Source organism: Vigna radiata, chromosome 10 (genome assembly GCF_000741045.1).
Source record: "Vigna radiata var. radiata cultivar VC1973A chromosome 10, Vradiata_ver6, whole genome shotgun sequence".
NCBI classification, from domain to species: domain Eukaryota; kingdom Viridiplantae; phylum Streptophyta; class Magnoliopsida; order Fabales; family Fabaceae; genus Vigna; species Vigna radiata.
In genome coordinates this window covers 20,069,416-20,093,970 of record NC_028360.1, presented here as the reverse complement: position 1 = coordinate 20,093,970, position 24,555 = coordinate 20,069,416, and the positions used below count along the sequence as shown (strand labels likewise).

The 24,555-nt window shown below is 33.3% G+C and overlaps 3 protein-coding genes across 4 annotated transcripts; 2 read left to right on the top strand and 1 right to left on the bottom strand.

The window, feature by feature from the left end:
* The first annotated feature begins 2,793 nt into the window (after positions 1-2,793).
* LOC106775068 (soyasaponin III rhamnosyltransferase) lies at positions 2,794-4,484 on the top strand. The gene has a single exon (XM_014662105.2). The coding sequence runs from the start codon at positions 2,884-2,886 to the stop codon at positions 4,318-4,320; it is 1,437 nt and encodes a 478-aa protein (XP_014517591.1). The 5' UTR covers positions 2,794-2,883; the 3' UTR covers positions 4,321-4,484.
* Positions 4,485-5,186: 702 nt separating this feature from the next.
* Positions 5,187-9,335, bottom strand: LOC106775997 (beta-xylosidase/alpha-L-arabinofuranosidase 1). 2 transcript variants are annotated; one of them, XM_014663279.2, is made up of 7 exons: positions 8,604-9,335; positions 7,518-7,805; positions 7,250-7,419; positions 7,055-7,152; positions 6,616-6,966; positions 6,041-6,451; positions 5,187-5,948 (listed from the first exon to the last, which is right to left on the bottom strand). In XM_014663279.2, exons 1-7 carry the CDS (start codon positions 9,039-9,041, stop codon positions 5,377-5,379), a joined length of 2,328 nt encoding a protein of 775 aa, XP_014518765.1. In that variant the 5' UTR covers positions 9,042-9,335; the 3' UTR covers positions 5,187-5,376. The 2 variants fall into 2 exon arrangements, with proteins under 2 accessions (XP_014518765.1, XP_014518766.1); XM_014663280.2 differs by lacking the exon at positions 8,604-9,335 and adding an exon at positions 8,198-8,564.
* A 7,357-nt stretch (positions 9,336-16,692) lies between these two features.
* On the top strand, positions 16,693-23,786 carry LOC106775803 (BRASSINOSTEROID INSENSITIVE 1-associated receptor kinase 1). Its single transcript, XM_014663002.2, has 11 exons — positions 16,693-17,214; positions 17,903-18,035; positions 18,115-18,186; positions 19,139-19,282; positions 20,666-20,737; positions 20,853-20,924; positions 21,011-21,090; positions 21,803-21,931; positions 22,030-22,371; positions 22,670-23,064; positions 23,469-23,786. The coding sequence occupies exons 1-11, from the start codon at positions 17,121-17,123 to the stop codon at positions 23,784-23,786; spliced, it is 1,851 nt and encodes a 616-aa protein (XP_014518488.1). The 5' UTR covers positions 16,693-17,120.
* The last annotated feature ends 769 nt before the right edge of the window (positions 23,787-24,555 follow it).

Below are 24,555 nucleotides of genomic sequence, written 5' to 3'. Positions count from 1 at the left end.
TGAACTTGAAATATATTATGAAAACTAAAAATTAAGATAATAGTGATAAATTATTCAATGGTAAAATTGTTATGTGGAAGGTAATTTTGGACTTACTTTGAATGTTCTGATAAAGGAATTAAGATGTTAGGTAAGTGATCAATAAATTATTTTCAACCATAGAAAAATTTAAAAGTTTTAAATCTTTTGCAAATTGCATAAGAAAATTGTAAAGTTTTCGAAGCTTGAATTACTGATAACAAAGAAAAATTACAAAATCAAATAAAGATCATAAAATTCATGATAAATAATTGATATCAAAGTTTTTGAATAACATTAAATGTTGATATTAAATTCAAAGTATGTGTGCCTATAATACTTCTCAAAATAAAATGTGAAAATTCTGATATCATAGCTAAGAATTCTCGGGCTTATCCGGGTTGAATTTTCAGTGAGTCAGGTTAGCTCATCAACTCATCTATTTTTTTATTTAAATCAAATTAATTATTTAAATCTTATTTTTTTTATTAAAATCAAATTAATTAAATTCGTTATTCAAAACCCACAAACTTACTTTTCAGTACAACTTTTTGTGCTACGCTGTGTCTATTCAAAAGTTTCCCTCTTCTATATATTTTTGTTAACGACTATATGTAGTTTCTTGGTCAAACTCTCAAACTAAATTGGCAAAATTTTATGTTTGATAGTTTAGAATATATTTTATATGAATTGGTTCGGGAAAAAAAAGTTAAGTGAGTCAATAAGCCAACCCGTTTAATCCACCAACTTATGGTGGGTCGGGTTGAATTCAAATTTTTTCGACTTATTAATAAATGAATTGAGTTAAATTGACTCACTAAATGGTTAACCCATTATGAATCAGGTTGAATCGGACGGAGTTACCCATTTTGACAGTTTAAAAAACATTGATTAGACAAATGATTTTTCTAATAAAACAAAGTTGGAAGTGAATGATTTCATCAAGCCTATCATTTATATTATTATCATTAAAAGTAAAGGTATTGATAACAAAATGTATAATAGAAAATGATTTGGTATAGGATTATAGTATAAATTTCAAAGAAAACAACCCTCGTATATTTATATTTTTTTAATGACAATAACATAAGTGTTAAAGTAAATCATTTTCTAAAGTTGGACCTATATTTATAGTTATGTGTAGCCACTTTCAAATTGATCAAGCAAAACTAACTTCCTTAAGTAAGATAATTTAAAATTATAAAATGTCAATAACCACTTAAAAAAGTGTATACATAGTCTATTATAGTCTTGTATATATATACATGTAGCCAACTATGTATAATTGTTTACATAATAAAACAAAAAAAGAAAACAAATTACTCCATGTTATTTTAAGTGGTTCTAATTAATGATCCAGCAAAACTGATTTCCTTAAATGAATGAGAGAATTTTAAATTATAAAGGTCAATATCAAATTCAAAAAGTGTATACATAATCTATTTAGTAACAATTTAGATTGATTTTTCTTTCTCTTTCTAAAAAAAAGAATTAAAAGGATAACAATTAAAGTCATTCAGTGGTTACAACTATTTATTTATACATTAAAAACGTAATCACTATTATAAATAATACTCTTAAACACACGTATACTTTTATTATAAACTCAACATATTATTTTACATATTTAAAAACAATTTATATTATTATAAACAAACTTATCATACTTTATTATTATTTACTATTATCATTATTCTAATAATTGTTACATAAATTTTATATAATAAAATACAAGGTTAAATTTGTTTGTTATTTCTTATAAAAATTGAAATTAGTGATTTTTAAAACTTTAATCTAATTTAACTTTTAATTTTATAAATAAATAAAATTAATTTTTATAATTAAATTTTGTTAAATTTATTTGATATTTTAAACATATGTATATTTTAGTTATTTATATAATTTAACAAATTTTGTTTTAATATTAATTAAAAAATATATTTAAAATGTTAAGTAAACTTAATAAAATTTAATTAAAAATACTAAATTTTTTAAAGTTAAAAAATTAAATTGAGTTAAAATTTAAAAAATTATTAATTTTAATTTTTAATAAAAATTAAAGCATATAAAATTAATTAACCCTAATATATTCATATAAGTATTTCATAATTTTTTATTTCAATCAACTTTATGGGTTCAATAAAATAAGGGACGCGAGGACCTCGTTGCACAACTAACTTTTGCCATGGTATTTAAGTAATTTGACACATGTGATTTATATAACATTATGTATACCATTCCAAACATTTAATTGTATCTGTACTTGTTTATTTAATTTTTTTTTTTATTTTTCTGATATAGAATAAGATCTATGATATTAATAAATCATTTTTTCAATTACATTTTTAGTATATGCAATTATTTTATTTTATTTTTTAACTAATTATTTTTAATAAAAAAAACACCTATAACAAAACTGTAAACCTGAAAAATTGGCAAACATGTGACATGTGCTAATAATGGAAGTAAAATATCAGCCACGAGGAACTTGTAGTTGTTTTATTTTAGAAATAGCTTGTGTACATGGATAGTGTTCTCTGCAGTTTTTGAACTAAAGTGCAACCTAGTGCACTTTGATCCAATGGCCTTAACCGATTGAACCAAAATTATTCATTGTTTTTTTATAAATAAAATTTGTGTTTTAAGGGTTATGATTGGTGCAGCTTAAAAGTTGAATTGCAGAGGATGTGAACCAATAATAATATTATATTACGTCCAGGACATGTTTGCTTTTCTATGATCTCAGATGTAAACAAACTAAAGACCATATAACTGGTTGGTTTCTCAGTGTAAAACACAAAGATATCATCCTCTCCCTTAGCTACGGAGTAGTTGTAACAAAGATATCATACACTTTAAGTGCTGATGGATTCTGCTGGTATAGTTTCAGCTCATGCAAATGGCAATGGCAAGATCGAGAAGCCTCTTCACATAGCCATGCTCCCCTGGCTGGCCATGGGTCATATATATCCTTACTTTGAGGTGGCAAAGATCCTTGCTCAGAAGGGTCATCATGTAACCTTCATAAACAGTCCCAAAAACATTGATCGCATTCCCAAAGCTCCCAAAAACTTACAACCATTCATTACACTGGTGAGACTACCTTTGCCACAAGTGGAGCATCTTCCAGAAGGCGCAGAGAGCACCATGGAAATTCCCCCAGGAAAGAACTGTTTCCTCAAGAAGGCTTATGAGGGCCTCCAAGACGGTGTTGCTGAGGTGCTCAAAACTTCCAAACCTGATTGGCTTTTCTACGACTTTGCAGCTGCTTGGGTAGTCCCAATAGCTAAGAGCTTCAACATTCCCTGTGCGCATTACAACATAACCCCAGCTTACAACAAAGTCTTCTTTGATCCACCCAAGGACAAAATGAAGGATTACTCCATTGAAAGCATATGTGGCCCTCCCACTTGGCTTCCTTTCCCCACAACACTTCGTATCAGGCCTTATGAGTTCCTCAAAGCATTAAACCGTACTAAAGACGAGGAGACAGGGGAAAAGGCTAACTTTGATCTCAACAAAGCATATTCCAGCTGTGACTTGTTTCTTCTCAGAACCTCCAGAGAGCTTGAGGGAGAGTGGTTAGATTATCTTGCTGGTAACTACAAGGTCCCTGTGGTTCCAGTGGGGTTGCTTCCACCATCCATGCAGATAAGAGATGTTGAAGAGGAAGATAAAAACCCTGACTGGGTCACAATCAAGGAATGGTTGGACGCAAAAGAGTCTTCTTCAGTTGTGTACATTGGATTTGGGAGCGAGTTGAAGCTGAGTCAGGAAGATCTCACTGAGTTGGCCAATGGCATTGAGCTTTCTGGGTTGCCTTTCTTTTGGGCTCTGAAGAACCTGAAAGAGGGGGTACTCGAGTTGCCAAAAGGGTTTGAGGAGAGAACGAAGGATCGTGGGATTGTTTGGAAGGGTTGGGCACCCCAGCTTAAGATCTTGGCTCATGGGGCAATTGGGGGATGCATGAGTCACTGTGGTTCTGGTTCTGTGATTGAAAAAGTTCATTTTGGGCATGTGCTTGTGACCTTACCTTATTTGCTTGACCAAGCCCTATTTTCAAGGGTGCTAGAGGAAAAGAAAGTGGCTATTGAGGTGCCAAGAAGCGAGAAAGATGGGTCCTTTACTGGGGACTCTGTGGCCAAGACATTGAGGTTTGCAATAGTGGATGAAGAGGGAAGTAGTTTAAGGAAGAATGCAAAAGAGATGGGGAAGGTTTTCAGTTCGGCAGAACTTCACAATCAATACATTGAAGGTCTCATTGCTGCACTTTACAAGTATAGGATTCCTTCCAGCAGTTAAGCAGTGTTTATGTCTTCTATTTTCTCTATTTTCTCTTCTTTCATGTGCTTCTTCCTCTTGTAATAAAGGAATGCCACTTGAATAATGCTGCTATTTTTTGTACTGTCAGGTTTATTTATCTGTGTATGCTTATTCCAATGTGAAATCAATAATGCTGCTATCTTGTATAGGTAGGATAACGATACTTAGATAACAATTTTTTTGACAACAGCTTTTGAACATCATTTACGTGTCATTTTGTGATTGTTTCAAAATTACTTCACAATCAATAATAATAATTATAAATTCAACTATGAACTAATCACAAAATGACACATAAATGATGTTTAAATGTTGTTGTCAAAAAAATGTTGTCTAAGTATCATTATCCAGGTAGGTATTTCGAATGCCTATAATTTCCTTTTAACTTTTTCAAGACCTAGCTAACCGTTTTTTAAAGAGACAATTGTAATAAAAATCACAATAAAAACTAAATTCAAGTTAGTTTCAGGATGACCTGCATTTTGCATAATGCAGAGGTGTATCATATATACACATTATCAGATATAATGATTCTTTAATGAACAAGCTAATCTATTTAGCATACGTTTGTTTTCTCCTTCAACCCCCATTTCTCGTCACAAGTTTAAGATATTGGTTGTTCCTATGAGTTTAATGTGTTTGTTACAAAAATACTTCTTAGATATTTAATGAAGATTGCCAAATATCTTACTGCACAGAATAAAATATGGATAGATACGTTAACCGCAAAGCAACACTTTTTTAAAATTAAAAACCTGTATATAATACGTGAGCTGCATGGGTAAAAGAACTAATCATAAAGACAAAACTAAGTTTTGCGTGATTAAATCATATAACGAGGAGTCTAATGAAAACTTGATTTTGTTTTTTTTTTCAATTTGTGATTTGAATATGACAATACAAATCTGAGAATTTTGTTACAGTTACCTATGACTTATTTCTGATCCCCTCGAAGAAATCTTTTCAAGGAAACCAATGAGGAAAAGGAAAAAAAAAAAAAAAAAAAAAACAGTGGAGAGGATTTGAAGACTTGTTTCAAACCCTCACAATAAATGGATGCTTCAAGTTTCCCACATGAAGCAGATGTTGTCCCAGTGGAACTTTCCTGTTGCCAAGTTCATCAACCACACTCAAATCCTTGCAAACATCTACCTTGAACCTAACCTGTGCTTCTGATTTTCCTGGTAAGTGTACTTTCTCAAAACCCAACAAGTGTTTCTGAGGAGCATTATGCACATCAGGAGGAGTAAAGAACAATAAAACTACATGGTTACTGCTTCTTTGCCCCATGTTCTTGACCCCAAGGTGGATATCGAAGGCCAGGTTTTGGCAATGTTCATCAGCAACATCAAGTGACATGCATTCTGATGAACGGCATTCATGGTCCTCTGCTAGAGGAACAGACACCAACTGTGGTGCCTTAACTATTTTGTGATCAATATTTGAGAAACTTATTCCATCTCCAAAGGAGAAAACAGTTTCCCCTTTGTAAAATCTATATGTTCTACCAGGGTAACCTGTTGCAGGATCTGCCCTCATGTTCATGTTTGTCATTGGTACCTTGTTTACATATGATTGTGGATACCATGTCATGGGAAGCCTTCCACCTGCATCAGGAAATCATCCTCCAGGGTCAAAGTTGCAACATCATAGGATTGAATTTTTTTTATTGAAGAGAGAACTTTGAATGACGACTTACTTGGATTATAAAATCCAAAAATCACGTCTGCTATGGCAGCTCCACCAGCTTCGCCAGGGTAGCCAACCCATAGGATGCTTGTGATTTTATCATTAGATTTAGCAAAAGACACATCCATTCCCCCACCAGACATGATGACAAGAATCACAGGTCCCTTGGATGCATCTGCAACTTGACTCACTAAAAGTTCTTGCTGTCCGGGAAGAAGAATGTTGATTCTGTCAAGACTCTCGGCCTCTATAGCCAGACTTGCACCCACTATGATCACAGTTGCATCTGCAGATGCTGCTATTTGTGTGGCATCATCCAACTCTGCATTCGCACATTGCACGTTTGGACATCCAGGAGCATAGCTCGTAGGAACTAACGCTGTAAGGGCTTGCAAGGGTGATATATAGCTACAAGGAATGCCTGCAAAATTTCAGTAACTCATCAAATTCCATGTTAAGCACGAGGTAGAGATAAAAAAGTGTTCAACTACAGTAACAACCGTCTCAGTTAATAGGTTTACCAAATTTGGCAGTAACCAACTTTATATCCATGAGGGTTATCATAGGAGATGGAATTTTGTATACCTTCATAGTTTCCAATCATGACTCTAGTAGCATTAGCATTGGGCCCTATCACTCCCAATGATTTAATGGCTTTGGCATTGAGAGGCAAAGAACCTGCACTATTTTTAAGCAACACAATCCCTTGCCTTGCAGCTTCACGGGCCAGCTCCCGGTTCTCTGAAGTGCATACATCCTTCGGACCAAGGTTTCCATAAGGTTGCTTGCTTGGATCACCATCAAAGAAACCAAGACGCATCAATGTGGCGAAGTTGTTGGAGACAGCATTGTTAATGGCCGCTTCATCCACAAGCCCTTGGTTCACTGCACCTTCTGTATATTTGCCAAGATAATCTCCACAGTTCAAATCCAACCCTGTGAAATCAAAATTACATAAGCAAACAGGTATCTTGCATAATTTGTGCATTTATTGATGCTCCAGAGTCTTTTCATATTTTCTGACCTGCAAGAATAGTTTGGGCTGCAGCTTCTTCAGGAGTTTTGGTGTAGTGCTGATCTTTGAAAAGAACTTGTACGGAATCACAGTCCGATACTATATATCTGAACAGACCACACACTCATATCACGTTAAAAACCACATTAACAAACATAACAAATTTACCTTACGTAAATTATAAGATTAAGGAATTAAAGATACCCGTTTAATTTCCATTTGCCCCGGATAATCCCCTTAAGAAGGTCAGGGTCTGCGCAGGTTGGTTTTCCATTAACCTGGTTGTAGGAACACATGACACTGGCAACATTCCCATCTATCACACAGCTCTTAAACGGTGGTTGGAAAGTGTCATCCAAATCTTGTTGTGTCACCTAACAAATTCAACATATAAAAAGGGGTGACAAAATGATTGTTCTGGATTTAAATCACATGAACTTTGAGTTTTCAATCTATGTATGCAGTAGATTACCACAGCATTGAAGGTGTAACGTTGAACACCTTTCCAGTTATCCAAATCATAGGCTGTATAGTGTTTGCAACAAGCAGCAACCTTGAGCTTGTTGGAGTCTCCATCATCGGTTTGTTGAAGACCTTTCACGTATCCTGATGCATATTTACTACTTAGCAAAGGGTCTTCCCCCGGTGTCTCCTGTCCTCTTCCCCATCTCGGATCTCTGAATATGTTTATGTTTGGCGACCAATAAGTCAAACCGGCTAGCCCCACATTGTACATTGCTCTGGCTTCGGTTGAAACTACCTGAAATAAGAACAGTTAATGCTAAACAACACATGATAACATGATAAGTCACAACAGATAACCCTGCATCCAAATATAGCTTATGATACATTTTGATTATTTAAAGCAATTTAATGATTTCCCGTCTAAATGGGTTATCACAATTGAAAATAGAGGGAGTGATCAATGTTTAAACTATATCCTTGGCAAACAATCAACATCAAACCCTCTCTGTCATTCACCTTAGTTTTTCAACACGCGAGCTAGAAAAAGGGGACACATAAATATCTACAGTTTCACAGATGAGACTAACCATGAATTTCTGCTTCATTTATTATTGTATCGGTTAATCAGATGTTAATACCTAAAAGTCGTCAGTGAAAAAAGAAAGCAATGTAACCACTACTACCCACCCATCTACTTCTCCTGATCAATTAAGGATAGCTTCAACCTTTCTGCTACAAACAACTGTAAATAACTGCATATTAACAAAAACAAAAAATTTAAGAACAGCTGAATCACTTACGTACAGTGTACAGCATTATGAAAGCAATAGAGAAGTCCCCACAATGCCACAATTTTAAAGACTCTGAACCCATACAATGACATTCAAAACCTCACCAAACTCCCTCAAATTTTGTGACAAACAACCAACTTGGAGATTAAAGTTAAAGACTTTTGTTGTCCTCATTCAGTAAAAGAGGAAAGAAACCACCCTTTCCCATTTTTTGAGGGACCGTTGTGAATTGCGATCCACCCAACAAAGGAAAAAACTGACCTCAAAGCATGACAGAGAGAAAGAGTTCAAATCTCACTCACTCTTCCGATGGCTTCAAACAGAGAAGAGTTGAAAGAAGCTGCAGTGAGAATGGGCATGGGAAAACTGGTGGCACCGGGCACGACACTGGAAAAGTGAGTCCCAGGTCCAATGTTGGACACTCCATGAAGCGCCTCAGACCACCACTCGTACTTGGGAATCCCAAGCCTACTCACGTTAATAGCAGAATTCACCAAGTTTCCGATTTTATCTTGCAATGTCAACCTCTTCACCAAGTCCGCGACCCTGTCCTCCACCGAGAGTGACTTGTCACAGAATCCATAACCCGCCAAAGCTGGGTTCTTGGCAACATCGCAGGCAAAAACAGCAGACGTTTGCCCCGAAACCCGTTCAGAACTAAATAAAACCGCGACCACGTACACAAATGAAAAACAGAGGAAAACAGAAACCTTGGGTTGTCTGTTTTCGGTGCAGGCCATGTTGCGACCTAGGAAACTCAAAATAAAAACGCTAAAGGGTGTGTGTGAGAGTTTACTGTTTAGGAATAAGAGGTATCTATGGTGTATGGTGAAGTATAACTTTTGACAGTGAAGAATGAAGACACATTGTTTTTTAGCAACCCGTGAAGGTAGATACAGAGGGAGGGAAGGGATGGTGGAAGCCTCCCTCTAGAGGAAGCAGATATTGTTGTTTGTTTTGGCAGAGAATCTAGGAAAGAAGGAAAAGAAAAATGTATATACAAAATTATCAATAACTCACTGAGTTATTGAGATTTGTTTGGAAGCACAACTTGGGTGGTATATATATGAGTCTACTGTATAATGGGCACATACAAATTCTCTTTTTTTTTTTTTCTACATAAATTAAATAATGTCATCAGCAGCAGGATTGCCTGCTACGGTGAATCACGTGGAAGGTGGATAGACTTTGTAGGGCATTTTGTTAAGAGTAAAACCAAAGGAAAGGCATTTTAAGCTTACATCAAATTTCACTTCCCATGCATTCTTCTTTTGATCTTATATAATTGTGGATTACTATTTTGGATTACATGTAAATGTTGATTATGATCTAATCTAGTGGATTAAGATTTTTAAGTTTAGCTCAAACACTTGTATGCGAATTAATTGCAAAGGTGGGATCCTGTTTCCATGTCCCTCCAACTTGCCACGGAAGTAGTATCTGTGTTGTCATTTTCATGGGCAAAGCATTTGCAGTGGATGTATGATAAAGGAAGCAAATAATTATACAGCGTATGAGATTAGCGGTTAATCCTTGTGTCCTCTTTTCTGTTCTGTCTTTATTCATGTTTCGTGTATCTCAGAATCAAACTATTTTGATAAATTCCTAATTTCATTTCTAAATAATCTTAATATATTCATTATTGATAACTTTAATTATGAATATAGAATGTTTTAGCCATTCATATGTATTTTTAGTTATTAAATGTTTTTTTAAAGAAATAATATCGACTGAAATACTTTTATATATAAAAGGTGTTTACTTCTGTTATTAATTGAGATATCACTTATGAAAAAACTAACAAAAGAGGTGGGAGGAAAATAAATAATTGGTTTGGCACATCTAATGAATGTTGTACTTTTTAATCAGCATAAATAATGTCAGAAATCAGTTTTTTGAAAAGTTTATATTGATAAATAAAGTGATTTTAACTTTAATTGGTTAATTTTAAAAAGGATATTATTTGAAAATAAAAATGAGATGTGGGGTTGGGATCGATGGGATTAGTCTACTTTGCAGTGGACCCGAGCACAGGTGAACCACTCCGAGTGTCGACTCATAAAAGCGTGACGCTAAAGTTTGGAGGAGTGGGACCCATTATCATGCAGAACAGTCTTGACGGAGGAGAGTGTGTGGGGTCCACTTTGACTCATTACCCATCCTCACTGTAAACCACCAACTTTCATACACTAACAACTTGCTAACAAATTTATATTTCTACCTCGTAAAAGAAATACCAATAATATTAATATTCTGCACCAAGTTTATTAATTAATATTAATAAGGAAATTTCTTTCTGCAACCCTCTCAAGCAAGTCGAGCTGCCTAATAAAAATATTACAGTTACATATTGTTAGCTAAACAATAAAGGGAAAATAGAGGGATTTTAAAAATGAAAAATGTCAAAGTCAACACACCTTTTTGGTCATCAAAGCTGCAATCTTGAAGTACTTTTTTATTCTTTTATATTTTCTAAGATATTTTTTAAAATTAAATTGTGATAGAATTTCACGTTTTAAAATACAAAATATCTTAAATAATTAGATTTAAAATTTACTTTTTAAATGTAAGCATTATTGTACGAGAGGATTTTGTGATTGTAATTCACTAGGATTAAAGCAGAGCTCATTAATCCATGTGTTTGGTATTTTTTTTTAGTAGGATGAAAGTCAATGTAGTTACTTTACTTTACTAGACAAAATCAAGTTGCTTAGACAACACTCCTAAGTTGGTATGTCTGTGTTATATAATAAACCTTATTTTTATATGAAAAAAGAAGATGAACGGTGATGATGTATATGAAGTTCTTAATTATTAAAGTTTCCTAATTAAATATATGATTAGAACTTAGGAAAATGGAATGACCTCTATTCTATACTCTAGAGCTATGAGTGTGAATTGATTATTGGTTTTATACAGCTGTGGTGTGTGGGTTTCTCTTCTCTCTCATCGTGTGATGTGATGATTGATTCATGAATGGTAACAGAAGTCAAATGTTGTAAACCAAATCAAAGACTAATAAGGTTTTTTTGGGGAAAGGTATCGAATCTTGTTCTGTCTGGTTAACACGAAGAATCGAGAAGCAAGAAGCAAAGCATGGTCATAAAAGTTTTTGAGAGTATTTGGCAATTGAACCTATAGAAACTGTGTTGCAGGGACATACACGTAAATAAGTGAAACCAGGAATATATAAATGTCTCTATGCTACCCTACCCATGCCATTCCCAATGAATTCAAACTTGTATCTTTTCTCTAAACTTCCATGCTATGCATGTAACTTTACTGTGAAGTTATTGTTTCTTTCATCAACTGCCAAATTACCATTCGAAGATGAAAATTTTTTGATAACTTGTTAAATTATCTATCATTAACTTTATTCAATAACTTAATTATAATTTTATTCAAATCTTATCTTCAATAAATATACATATTAGTATAAATTCTCTCAGATAAATTAGATATATAAGACAACATTATTCCACCATCATGTATGTATTAAAAACTGTAAATAATAAAAAAAAGAATAATTATAGTAAATGTTAGACCAAATACCACTTAAAACCAAATTGATTCAACAAAGGATACAATGTCCTTCCTCGAAAACAGCAATATTAATATAATTGTTGCATGTAATTTTTTTAGTATTATAGAAGGCTGAAGCATCTTAGTTGGTTACATATATATAGCTTTGTTTGTTGGCAAAAGTAGAAAAAGAAAACATTAGTCATGACTTAATGAAAGTCATTGTTCTATTACATATATTTCAAAAAACCAAAACATTGTTGAAGAAGTTCCCTTTTAACAGCCATGAATATGACCCTTTACCTTATCGGAAACGACATTAATAGACATGCCAGAAAAGCATCTATGCTCTGGAATGGAATGGCTGTGTTTGGTTCTTAGTTTTGAATAATGAGATGGAAAGAACTTATTTAAGAAAGTTTTGGCCTATTTTGTAGCTTCTCATTGGTCAGAAAATTTGGACTATATCTTATTTTGAGTTGGATTCCATCATAAGGGGATTTGCATGGTCATGTCCCACAATAGCATAACGTGAAGGGGAATCAAACATGATTGTGGCTCTTTTGGTTTAGGAAAAACTTTTTTTAACAACTTTTTGACAACGCATATGTGACAGTTTGTGATTAGTCCGTCTTAAATATTTTTTAAATATAAATTCAAATAGACCAATAAAATGATAACACGTGTTCCGTTATAAAAAAAGTTATCAAAAAGTGTTGTCAAAATATCATTATCCTTTGGTTTAACCAACAAGCTAAGGAACTACTGCATCTCATTGTTTCCAATCACTCATAACGCATTAATTTGGTCCATCACCATCACCCCTAAAATGGTATCTAACTAACTTTAATTGTCATTTAAGCCTGCACGTTAGAGTTTCATAAATTTCAATATAATTTTACATACAATTTTTTATAACATTTTAGGCCAATTAATTTTATTTTCATACGTTTTAATGCATTTCAATGTATTTGTAGGATGAAGAGTAATCATTCAATTAATGGTTCCTTCTTTTTGTGGCTGAATGGGACAAGGAATAAGAGATATTTTTTTATTTTCTATGGAAGGCATCAATCCTTTTTGTCATACAAGGTCAAGTACAACAAAATTTTGCAAAATTGGAAATGTTTCACTTTTACTATAATACCATGACTGCAGAGGCTGTCAATGGTTCATACAAAACTGAAATTCCTTCTTTATTTACCAAACCAAGATACCTGTCAATTAAACAAACATTTAATTATTCATTTGATTAATATAAAGTGTTAATTTAATATTTTACTTATTTAATTATCTTTTATATAACAAACTGATAGGAAAGCATTAATTGTATGTGACAAGATGTCTGCATGTTTCCCTTTCACCTAATTATTCTCAAACCCAATTCATCCAAACAAACAAACAACACCACCTAATTGGCCACTCATATATACAAATTCCATCCCAAACTTTCCAGAAAATAATTACTAATTATTCCTTTTTATAATTATATTTCATCCATAACACACCTTCTAACAACATTATTGATGAGAATGATTATTAATGAAAATAACTACTATACTATGAAAAAGATACCCTTTAAAAAATAATTAAGACACTCTTGTTAGATATTATACATTGAGTTTGTTATTCAATTAATACAAAGTGGTGTTAGTTTAACATAGGCTGAGTAGTAAGATTAAAATAGAACATGTTAACTAAATATATAAAATTAGACTTGGGTTTATAATTATAGAAAGTTATTTTTTATTAAAAACACATATTTTCATCTAACATTCGAATAAAATATTAAAAAGAATGTGAATGTTAGAATAAAAATTATATAAAAAAAAATCTTAAAAATAACGTGACACAATAAAATTAAACATTACTAAATGACAAAATAAAAAATGTTTATATTAAATTTAAATATCATGTATGTAGTTCTATTAATTATGGAAAAATATTGTTGATGGGCTGAAAATTATTAAAAAAAATATATGTATCTGAAATTATGATTTATGTACATCTTATTATTTTAAAAATAAAAAATATTTTATAATAAATCGATATTCACACAATAACCAAAACGGTATAATATTCCTTTTAATTTGTGGAAGATACGCCCTTCTCAGTTAAGTCACAGTGTCGGTGCTTCAGATCATGCACGCTTAGGATTTGGTCTCTTTATGTCTTCTAGTCTTTGTCGTATATCAAAATAATATTCATAAAATATCAGATGATTTGGAAAAAAATTAAATGCATGTTAAAAATGTTATAAAAATAGCATATTTTTCTGCACTCCAATGAAGAAATATCAGTATTTTAAGGACACTAATAAAAAAAGTCTCTTTTAATTCGGTGTAAAATAAAGAGAGAATAAGTTACAAAATTGTAAAATAAAAAGTAAAAAATTAAAGATATATAATTAAGTCCAAAGCGAAAGCGTTGGATAAGACCGTATCGAGAGCATTGAAAGTTGAAACAGATGTATGAAAACATAATGGACTGGACCACAGAGAATAATGCACTTGGGCTATTTTTAATTTATCTTATTCCAAACAAAGCATGGTGTACGTATTCCTCTAATTTCGTGTACGAATGTGAAAAAGAAAAAAAGAAAGTGCAACTTAGTCTACCGTAGATTTGAATAGGTTCAAAATTAACTCGTATTAAAATTTTATTTATTTTTTAATCCAACTTAATCTGAACTTGTTGTGATGTGAATTGGTTTATATGTTTTTTAACCCATTTTGATATCACTAGCAAAAATTAAACTACTTTTAATTTAAGAAAAATTAGAAAGAAATAAGGAACAAGCATAATTAAATGAAAAACAAAATCTATAAATTTAATGCATAAGTTAATTAAATATTATGCAAGATTTTAGTTCGTTTTATCTTTGTATTTTCTTGTATAAATATTTATGGAGCAATTTGTGTAAATAATATTGATATAGATATTCATGACTGGAATACTTTGAATGAAACATGTTAATAATTAGAACTAACATTTCCTGGCTTTAAAATTTATAGAAGATGTTCACTGTTCAAAATGAAAATGACGGTTTGTTATGGGTTCAAACAGAAGCCTTTTTGTCTAACAGAACATAGGCCCCTCTCTCATTATTCGAGGCCCATGGACATGGTAAGATAGACAATGCACCCCAATTCCAAAATTACTAACGGCACCCCATACTTGTTGTAATTTGTGATCCAACTAACTCAGGGTTCTGTTTTTCTAAGCAGACATACGGGATTCAAAGGTTGGAAGAAGACCTTTGATAAAAGAAAAATACAATTTACTATATATAATGTCTTTTGGAAAACTCCTTTCATAACACATTTTATGTGACATGTTCCAAAAATACTTATTTCAGAAGACATTATATACATTCTGCAAAGTTCATTCTACAAATCTTAGTCTAAAGAGCTTATTCCAAAATACATTTGATGTGTTTTTTAAAATTTTATTCTTGAAATTTTGTTATGGGAATCTTATTTTAAAAAATCTAACATGCAATCCAAAGTCACTTGTACAGAGGGTAAAATTGTCACTTCCAAGGCTGTGTGAAAAATAATTGGAGGTGGAAGGAGTAAAAGCCCAATACAGAAACAGCAAATCTGAATTTTATGAAAGAGACAAGGTACACAAACCACGCACCTTCTTCTTGCACCTCCAAAAAATAATTTTCAGATTCTGATTAATTTTTGTGGAACATAATCAAATTTTTATTCAAGTTATATAATTAATAATTTATTCCCATAATTTTAAAGACTAAAATGAATTTAAGATTAAAATTAGTCGTACGTATACCTGTTAATTTTGAATGAAATGGTTTTGGGCATGAAAGTCTAAACAAAAAAGAAGAATGAATTATAAAACATTGCATGACATAAATGGATGGAGTCGGTCAACAAAACGACTTGGTCAGTCTAACAAACCATTCAAAATAACTTTAATCTTCGTTTCTTATTGTGTGCTATAACCCTTTGCTTTATTTTACTCTTTTAGATATTGCACTGATTCTGTTTATCTTAATGAAAGTTTTATGGTTCAAGGATTTCAGGGTTGCATAATGAATTAAGTTTTATTGCTTTAATGATATATAAAATTCGATCTACTTTAATGAATAGTAGAAGGGTATTGACATTAAAATCCGGAAATGTATAACATTATGCTAAGAGGAATAATGTTGGTATCCTATGCTATTTCATAGAATCATACCATGAAAACATGTAAGATATGAGTATCAAAGTATAGAAGAAAATGGAAATGTACAAGAGAGTTACTAATAAAAGAAATAGACAGAAAAGAAATAGGAGGAGAGAAAAAGATAAAAAGAAAAAGTGAACAACAACGTGCTTGTCGCATGGTGATGAATGTTTTTCAAAAGTTGAAACAGCTAAGCTATGTATGTAATCTAACACTCAGAACGTGAAACAAGTAAAAAGAAGAGAAAATAGAACAAGGAAATACAGCCACAATTATTTGACTGAACTGAAGTGTTAACTAAAAAGTGATTAACCACGATTTTAGAACTTCCATGTAAATTTTTTACGAGATAAATTATTGTCTAATAATTGTGTTTATTATTTATTCAATAACTTTTGTAAACTATAGTAATTATAGTAAAATAATTAATAATTTTTGACAAAAACGTGTTTTTGTGTGTTCTATGTTTGAATTGAAGTTTGAACATTGAAAGCTTCTTGGGGCACTGTGTGGGGACAGTCACAGGCGTGCAAGCGTGCGTGTTTGACCCAACTTTCTTATTTATTACCGTTCCGAATACCAAACTCTCTCTCTCTCTCTCTCTCTTCTTAGCATTTTTCAGCTGAATTTTACTTTCTAATCACAGTTCATACTTCATAATCCATATTCATGTAAATAAAACAAAGAAAAACCATAATAGTATAATTTTTAAAATTAAAAAAGAAGAAAAGAATAATTAGAATAGAAGCAGCAATTTCTCAACAAAGGATGCAACATTCGTTGACTTGAGCTTTCTCTTTTCCTCGACCCTTCTCTCTCAAAGCCGTTCTGTGCATTTTCTGCTAAACCTGCGCACACCCAATTGGGATTTTAGCTCCAGATTCCAAGGCAAGAGCACAAAGTGGAGAAAGAAGAGGACTTGAAGCTGCCCACAGTACGATTTTGGGCTGCAAACCGATTTTGGGTTGGCCAACAAGGTCAAGATGTTTCTGAGCTTGATGGGTGTCATGTAGATCAAGAGGGGCGTGCGGGTTAGGGAAGCAATTGTTTATGAAGGCTTGGTTGTTATCACAAAGGTCAATTGTTTATGAAGTTGAAGAGGCATGGAGAGAGTGAATTCGTCTTTTATGAGTTCCTTTTTTGTTTGGGCAATTTTGGTGCTTGATTTGGTACTTAAGGCTTCTGGCAATCAGGAAGGTGGGTGCTTACCTAACTCTTTGAGGTTTTAATGTTTCATAAATGTCTCTTCTCAGTAAACAGCTGTTTTATAAATGACTAGGATTAGGAAAATTCACTCTATTGTGTTATTATTATTTTTGCCCCCTTTTGATCTGGTATATGTTGCCCTTCAACTTGATTATTACTGCTGCATGAGTTATTTACTTGACAAATTGAACTAGAGAGGTTAATGTTAGACTTGGAGTATATTTCAGTTTCAGTGCTTCTCTTGATGTAATCTTAGTAAGCAGAATATAATCATATAGTTGAAAGGTTTGGATGATGTCCATAGCATCGTTTCTTAGTTGGGAAGTGGGAATTGTTAAGCTCAGGAAATTAACCATAATTCTTATTGGAATAGTTTGTGATGGATGGCCTGGCCGAGACAATTTATTGACTTCATTATCTCAGAGTGGCTTGTCAAAGTGGTTTTATTCTTGCAAAAAGATGTTTCTTTCCATTTGCTTTCCATTTTCAGTTGTTGGCAAGTAGTTAGGGGGAGTATTCTAAGGCTTACTAATTGAAGTTGGGTTTCATGTTTGTGATTCCTGAATCTTACAATTTCACACTGCACCCTTGATATAGCAACACATTTGATCTCCTACTCCATTCAATTTAATCTTGGGAACGATTGTACCTGAATATTGCTTCTTTCTTCCCATCACAGGCGATGCCCTGAATGCATTGAAGAGCAGCTTGCTTGATCCTAACAATGTTCTTCAAAGCTGGGATGCTACTCTTGTCAATCCCTGCACTTGGTTTCATGTTACTTGCAATAGTGATAACAGTGTGACTCGTGTGTAAGTTAATATTTGATTTTTCCCTGTTGTTTTACAACTGTTTGACTACATGGTGAATTATTTATTTGTGTTTGTTCAGTGATCTTGGAAATGCAGACCTTTCTGGTCAACTGGTCTCGCAACTTGGTCAGCTCACAAATTTACAGTACTTGTAAGTTATGAATTAAATATGATAATGTTGAGCAACTTGATTCTTTCCTGCAGCTCATGCTTAGACTTATTTCTTGATTGATTCTCTTGTATTTCCTTTCTTCTTGCTTTCTTTAAAGGATCTCATTTGCAGTAGCTCTACATTGGGTGGCATGGCATCTCACTAATATTTTATTCTCTTTCGCACCCATACATGTGCATGCACACCCATCCTCTTTCCCCTAACCTAAAAATATATAGTATATAAGTTGCATCTCTTTTAGACCATGCTCACTGCACACTTTCCGCATTCCCTATACCCCACAAGGCAGTAGGTAGTTATTTTAATTTTAGACTGAGCTCTTGTTTATTCATGCAAAATATTTGAGCCGTTCTTCAATGACCATTGATTAGGAAAAGGGTTAAAGGATCTGAGAAAGGTAATTAGATAATCTTTTGTTTGTTTTATTTCTCAACCATAAAATATAGCTACTGTATACCTGCTTCTTAAAATTTCGGGAATTAACCCCTCATTTGGAAGACCAGCTGGACATGACAGAAAATAATTTGAATCAGAGGGACATGTGCTTAATCTGTAAATCAAGTTAATAAGAGAAAGAAACTGATAAATCAGGGAAGCACTCATATGGTTTAGCGACAACTACTCACAATCACAATGAAGTGTGCTTTTGTTTGCCTTCTCACATTCTGTATAAAAATTCGAAAGGCCTTAACCACCTGTTTTCTACTGTTGAAGACAGAAACTTCTGGAATTTTCCAATGGCTAACGTAATGTCAGTTGGGTTTTACAGATAGTTGTATGAGTTGCTAAAGCCAAAGAAAAGTTGTATTGTACATAACCATCAATATCTGTTTGTCTGGTTCCACTCAATTGTGAATATTTTCTGTCACCTTTTAAATATTTGTTGGATGATTTTACCCACACAAATCTGATTGTTGTTTCTCAATGACAGGGAACTTTATAGTAATAATATAACTGGAAAAATTCCAGAGGAGCTTGGGAACTTGACAAACTTGGTCAGCTTGGATCTGTACTTGAACAATTTAACTGGTTCTATACCAACTACGCTGGGCAACCTTGCAAAACTACGTTTCCTGTATGAAATACTATCCTTATTCTCATGTCTTTGCAGTGCAAAATTATTTAATTGACTTCCCTTTTGTTTCTCCCTTTAGCATTTCATTCTTCTTTTTCTCTTTCTCATGCAAAAGTGATAAACTTTGCAGCCTACGACACACCCATTTAGGTTTTAATAATGCCTTTCATATACATGCGCAGATGAGACAAGTCTCATTCCTATTTTTACTATTGCCGCTATTGCTATTGTTATTATTACATGATGCAATAGTGTGATCAGGTGAGCAAACACAACCTAGTGAGATACATGAGGTCACTGCTGTTAAAAGTAGTCTTAATTGCACCTTTGGCCCCTCTATCTTTGATTGAGTGTGATTTTGGTCTCTGAAGTCTGTTTTAGCCAGTTAAGTTACTTTGTTATCCAAATATCTGGTGGGGTTTTAGATCAATTTGGGATGGGAAATAAATTTTTAAGTTTAGAAGTAAGAAACTTTGAGGAAACTTGATAAAAGTTGAAGGATATTATATTATTTTAGATTAAGGTTTGAAGAAGGAAAAATTTGAGAGTTTTTAATAACATTTGGTGAATTTTGAGCAAGAGATAATTTAATTTATAAATATTTTGAATTAATAAGGGGACAAATGCAATTTGACCAGGTTATCAGAGTTTAACCATGAGTTTTAGTGACAATTTCTTTTTGGGGGTTTGCTAATCCAACTTTTCCATTTTAATCTGGTGAAAGCAGTATAAAGTGTTTTTCACATGTTTACACTGCTCAATTCATTCGTGTGTTAAAGATGCAACAAATTTAATGCAATATTTGTTCATTTACTTCCACATTGACGGGAGGTGTTGGACGATAATGTTCAAGAAACGAACCATTATCAACATGGCTGTATGAAATTTTTTCAAGTCGCTGGTGTGACTGATCCGTTGTGTAGTTTTATTTATTATAGCCACAGCTGAAATTACTTTTTATTATGCATATTTTCTCATCCCATATTTTAAATAATTAAGTCTATGAGCATGACAGTATTTTGAAGGATTGAACCCCAATTATTCACATGATTCTTTCCGTGCAAATTTATTTATGCGAAAGGGATTTTACTATGCGTGTCTGTTGGTGGTGGGTTGAAGAAATTTAGAGATACCTTATCTGTAAAATTTCCAATCCTTATCATTTAAGTCATTCATGTACTTGTATAGGAGTTAAATTATGATGTATCAGTGCCGTCTATTCCCGGGGTTAGAGATACTTCTCATTTTTTACCAAATAATATTCTTCTCTTTTTGCGCCAATAAATATTTATTCTATTTAAATATTTGAAAATTGTTTCCTGTTATGTCTTATTACACTACTCTATCAGTAGCTTATTTTGCTCATTTTTCTATCTGAAATAGGCGTCTCAACAATAATACCTTGACGGGAGGCATACCCATGTCTTTGACAAATGTTTCTTCTCTGCAAGTTCTGTGAGTGTAACTCCTATATTTACATTTTCCTTGAGTTACTGCCAAAGTACATTCCCATTTATACTAGTTTCATATATTATGTGTAACCTGAATGAACTGTAATTTTGGAATACAGTGATCTCTCGAACAACCGTCTAACAGGGAATATCCCAGTGAATGGTTCATTTTCATTGTTTACCCCCATCAGGTTGGTACAAATAATTAAGTTATTTTCTAATGTTATTGTTGAGGGACAACCTGAAAATTTTTCTAATCCCATGTTCCATTTCACAGTTATCAAAATAATCCTGGCTTGATACAGCCAAAAAACGCTCCATCTCCAGCTTCTCCAACTCCACCACCAGCTTCTTCAGGTTTGTTGAGGCTTGTTTATCATTCCCAATTATTTAAACTGATCAATAATAACTTGAGGTTACAACTTCAATTTAAAATATAACTAGAGCATGTCCACAGCCATCTTGAATTAAAACTGAACTCAAACTTTCTTCTGAAATTTTGATTATAAAACCTGGCTCTGATGACACTGAACTCCACTCTATTAGGTCTACTAGACTTGGAACAATGTCAAATAACAATGACGACTAGACCTAAAAGTTTATGCTGCTAAGAAAACACCAATAATGGTTTTTTAAACAAGTCTATTAATGCTATGGGAATTTTCTTGTCTTACCTTTGCTTCTTTTATATGCTGTCTCAAACTTTTCTCTTACCCACTGATACCCTTTCCCCCTAAAGGACGAGGAGAAAGGTAAGAGTTGATGATTGATAGGCACAGTCTATGTAGCTTTTTTCTAGATATTTATTCTGTAGTTATATGGAAAAGGGTGAATATTTTTCAACAGCAGTATCCTGAAGACAAACATAACTTAATGTCAGTTTCTCTGACTCAGTTGCATTATGCCTCACACTTAGAAATGTCACTACTTGAGGTTGGTGTCTCGTGGTTGAATTTAATAGTTGGGAATATAATTATATTGAATCTTGGGTTTCTTATAACATTCAATCACAAACAATTCTTGAATGGAGTTATAATTTCTTATTTAATCCGTCAATCCTTTTCTTCAGGAAATAGTAACACTGGAGCTATTGCTGGAGGAGTTGCTGCTGGTGCTGCTCTGTTGTTTGCAGCCCCTGCAATTGCACTTGCTTATTGGCGAAGAAGGAAACCTCAGGATCATTTCTTTGATGTTCCCGGTTAGTTGAATGACAGAAAGATGACATATACACTGATAAATGCTGGATATGATGGCCATAACTTATTTGCTGATATTTTATCTGTTCTTTACTGGCAGCTGAGGAGGATCCTGAAGTTCACCTTGGTCAACTTAAAAGGTTTTCGCTACGTGAGCTGCAAGTTGCCACTGATAACTTTAGTAACAAACACATTCTGGGTAGAGGTGGATTCGGAAAGGTTTATAAAGGACGCTTAGCTGATGGATCTCTTGTGGCAGTGAAAAGGCTTAAAGAGGAACGTACGCAGGGTGGGGAGCTCCAATTTCAAACTGAAGTGGAAATGATCAGCATGGCTATGCATCGTAATTTGCTTCGGCTTCGTGGTTTCTGTATGACACCTACTGAACGATTGCTTGTGTATCCTTTCATGGCTAATGGAAGTGTAGCATCGTGTTTACGAGGTACCCCTATTATTTGAATTGCACTTATTCATAATTTTCTTATGTATAACACTTTTCTCTCCTGTCCTTTCTCGTTTCAATGTTATAGTATTCAATGCCAAAATAATTTCTAGCTTACTTAGATTTTTTATAGAAGAAAAAGAATTCCGTGTTTCCAAGATTTTTCCAGGCAGCAACTTAAACAAATTTCTTAATAGCTCAAAATTTCAAATACAGATGAATGCTGTTTATGTTGAATTCCTGCATGTGCAGTTTTATACTGAAACTGATTTTGTGTATGTTGATCTTGTTGTTGAAGAACGTCAAGAGTCTCAACCACCACTTGGCTGGCCAGAACGGAAGCGTATTGCTCTGGGTTCTGCGAGGGGGCTTGCTTATTTACATGATCATTGTGACCCTAAGATTATTCATCGTGATGTCAAAGCAGCAAATATTTTGTTGGATGAGGAATTTGAAGCAGTTGTTGGAGATTTTGGTCTAGCAAAACTTATGGATTATAAAGATACTCACGTTACTACTGCTGTACGTGGAACAATTGGACATATAGCGCCTGAGTACCTTTCAACTGGAAAGTCTTCAGAGAAGACTGATGTTTTTGGATATGGTGTGATGCTTCTTGAACTCATAACTGGACAAAGGGCTTTTGATCTAGCTCGACTTGCCAATGATGACGATGTCATGTTGCTTGATTGGGTAGGAATTAATTACTTTAAATATTTAATTAGTACTTGAACAACTTACGATAACTGCTTATCTGATTTGTTTTTTTCATGCTTTCTGGAGCCCCTTCTTCAACCCTGGAAACTTTGCCTTATACTAATTTAAGAATTCAATTAACTTTTTAAGAACAATTATGCTTCAACACCTTCTTGTTTCTTGGTTTCTTGATAATCTCATTTCATTTCAGTAGAGGGTTCTTGTAACATTGCCTTCAATGTTATAGTGTAACAACAAATTGATTTGGTATTTCAATTTCTGTAACAATTTTTTAATCTCTTTTTACTGACTGTTCCTTAGAGTATTGCTCATGTTATATGTAATATTAAGACCAAGGAATGGCTGATCATTGATGGTGACTGACATTGTTCTGAGACCAGGTTAAAGGACTTCTCAAAGACAGGAAATTGGAAACACTGGTAGATGCAGATTTACAGGGAAATTATATTGATGAGGAGGTAGAGCAATTAATCCAAGTGGCACTGCTATGCACACAGGGCTCTCCTATGGAAAGACCAAAGATGTCTGAAGTGGTCAGAATGCTAGAAGGTGATGGTTTGGCTGAGAAATGGGAGCAATGGCAGAAAGACGAGACCTTCCGGCAAGACTTCAACAACAACATTCATCCCCCTAATGCAAATTGGATAGTAGATTCAACTTCCCACATCCAACCAGATGAACTGTCAGGTCCTAGATGATCCATTTAACATTCTATGAACAAGTGAATACACAATTCTGCCTGACTAGGCTTTCTGTTGGAAAGGGACATACTGCTGATTTGTGCATATGATTTTCACCCCTTCTACCTACCTCTTCTCTTGTTTTCATCCTTTTGAAATTATCTTCTGTGCTCAGATTACCTGCCCATTGATCATGTTGTGATTATTAAAGGAAGAAGTTTGTAATTTCTATTGGGTTATCAAGTTGCAGAATGAAGTGTATGTTACAAGCAACTTTTGTCATTGTATGTATGAGAAATTAGAATAGATCTTTATGGAAATAAACGAAATTCTATTATCAATTTCAGACAAGTATATTATTTCAGTAGTTTATTGTGGGGCTTAAGAAAAAAGTACTACTTGATTCATTGATTATTGTCTTTTAATGGAGGGCATTGCATTTATTATCTGTGGAAATGTGTTCATATGGCTATGCAATCGACTTTTCAGTTTCTCTTTTGATTATGTTGCTCCAAATAATAGTCTCCTGTTTGGTTTAGAGTCTGTACGGAAAATCATGTTTAGTGTCAATGAATTAATCCATCCATGGCATCCAATCATTTTTTGTAGATCATCATCACCTCCACAACTTCTATCATCACGACTGCTGCCAAAGAAGAAAGGAAACACATGCTGCAAAAGTTCATTCAAAAAAATATTTCATGTATTCTAAAAGACTCTTTCTAGAACATGTTTCAAGAAATTTATTGCAAAAGACATTATATGCATTCTAGAAAGTTTCCAAAAA

Bases quoted from the DNA above. Each gene is read 5' to 3' on its own strand.
- LOC106775803 (XM_014663002.2), top strand. From the start codon at position 17,121: ATGGAGAGAGTGAATTCGTCTTTTATGAGTTCCTTTTTTGTTTGGGCA. The intron at 21,932-22,029 runs GTTAGTTGAATG...CTTTACTGGCAG, and splicing joins TCATTTCTTTGATGTTCCCG to CTGAGGAGGATCCTGAAGTT. The intron at 23,065-23,468 runs GTAGGAATTAAT...TTCTGAGACCAG, and splicing joins ATGTCATGTTGCTTGATTGG to GTTAAAGGACTTCTCAAAGA.
- LOC106775997 (XM_014663279.2), bottom strand. From the start codon at position 9,041: ATGGCCTGCACCGAAAACAGACAACCCAAGGTTTCTGTTTTCCTCTGT. The intron at 7,806-8,603 runs GTGAGTGAGATT...TTCTTATTTCAG, and splicing joins TGTTTGAAGCCATCGGAAGA to GTAGTTTCAACCGAAGCCAG. The intron at 6,452-6,615 runs GTATACAAAATT...GAAATTTTGCAG, and splicing joins CATGATTGGAAACTATGAAG to GCATTCCTTGTAGCTATATA.
- LOC106775068 (XM_014662105.2), top strand. From the start codon at position 2,884: ATGGATTCTGCTGGTATAGTTTCAGCTCATGCAAATGGCAATGGCAAG.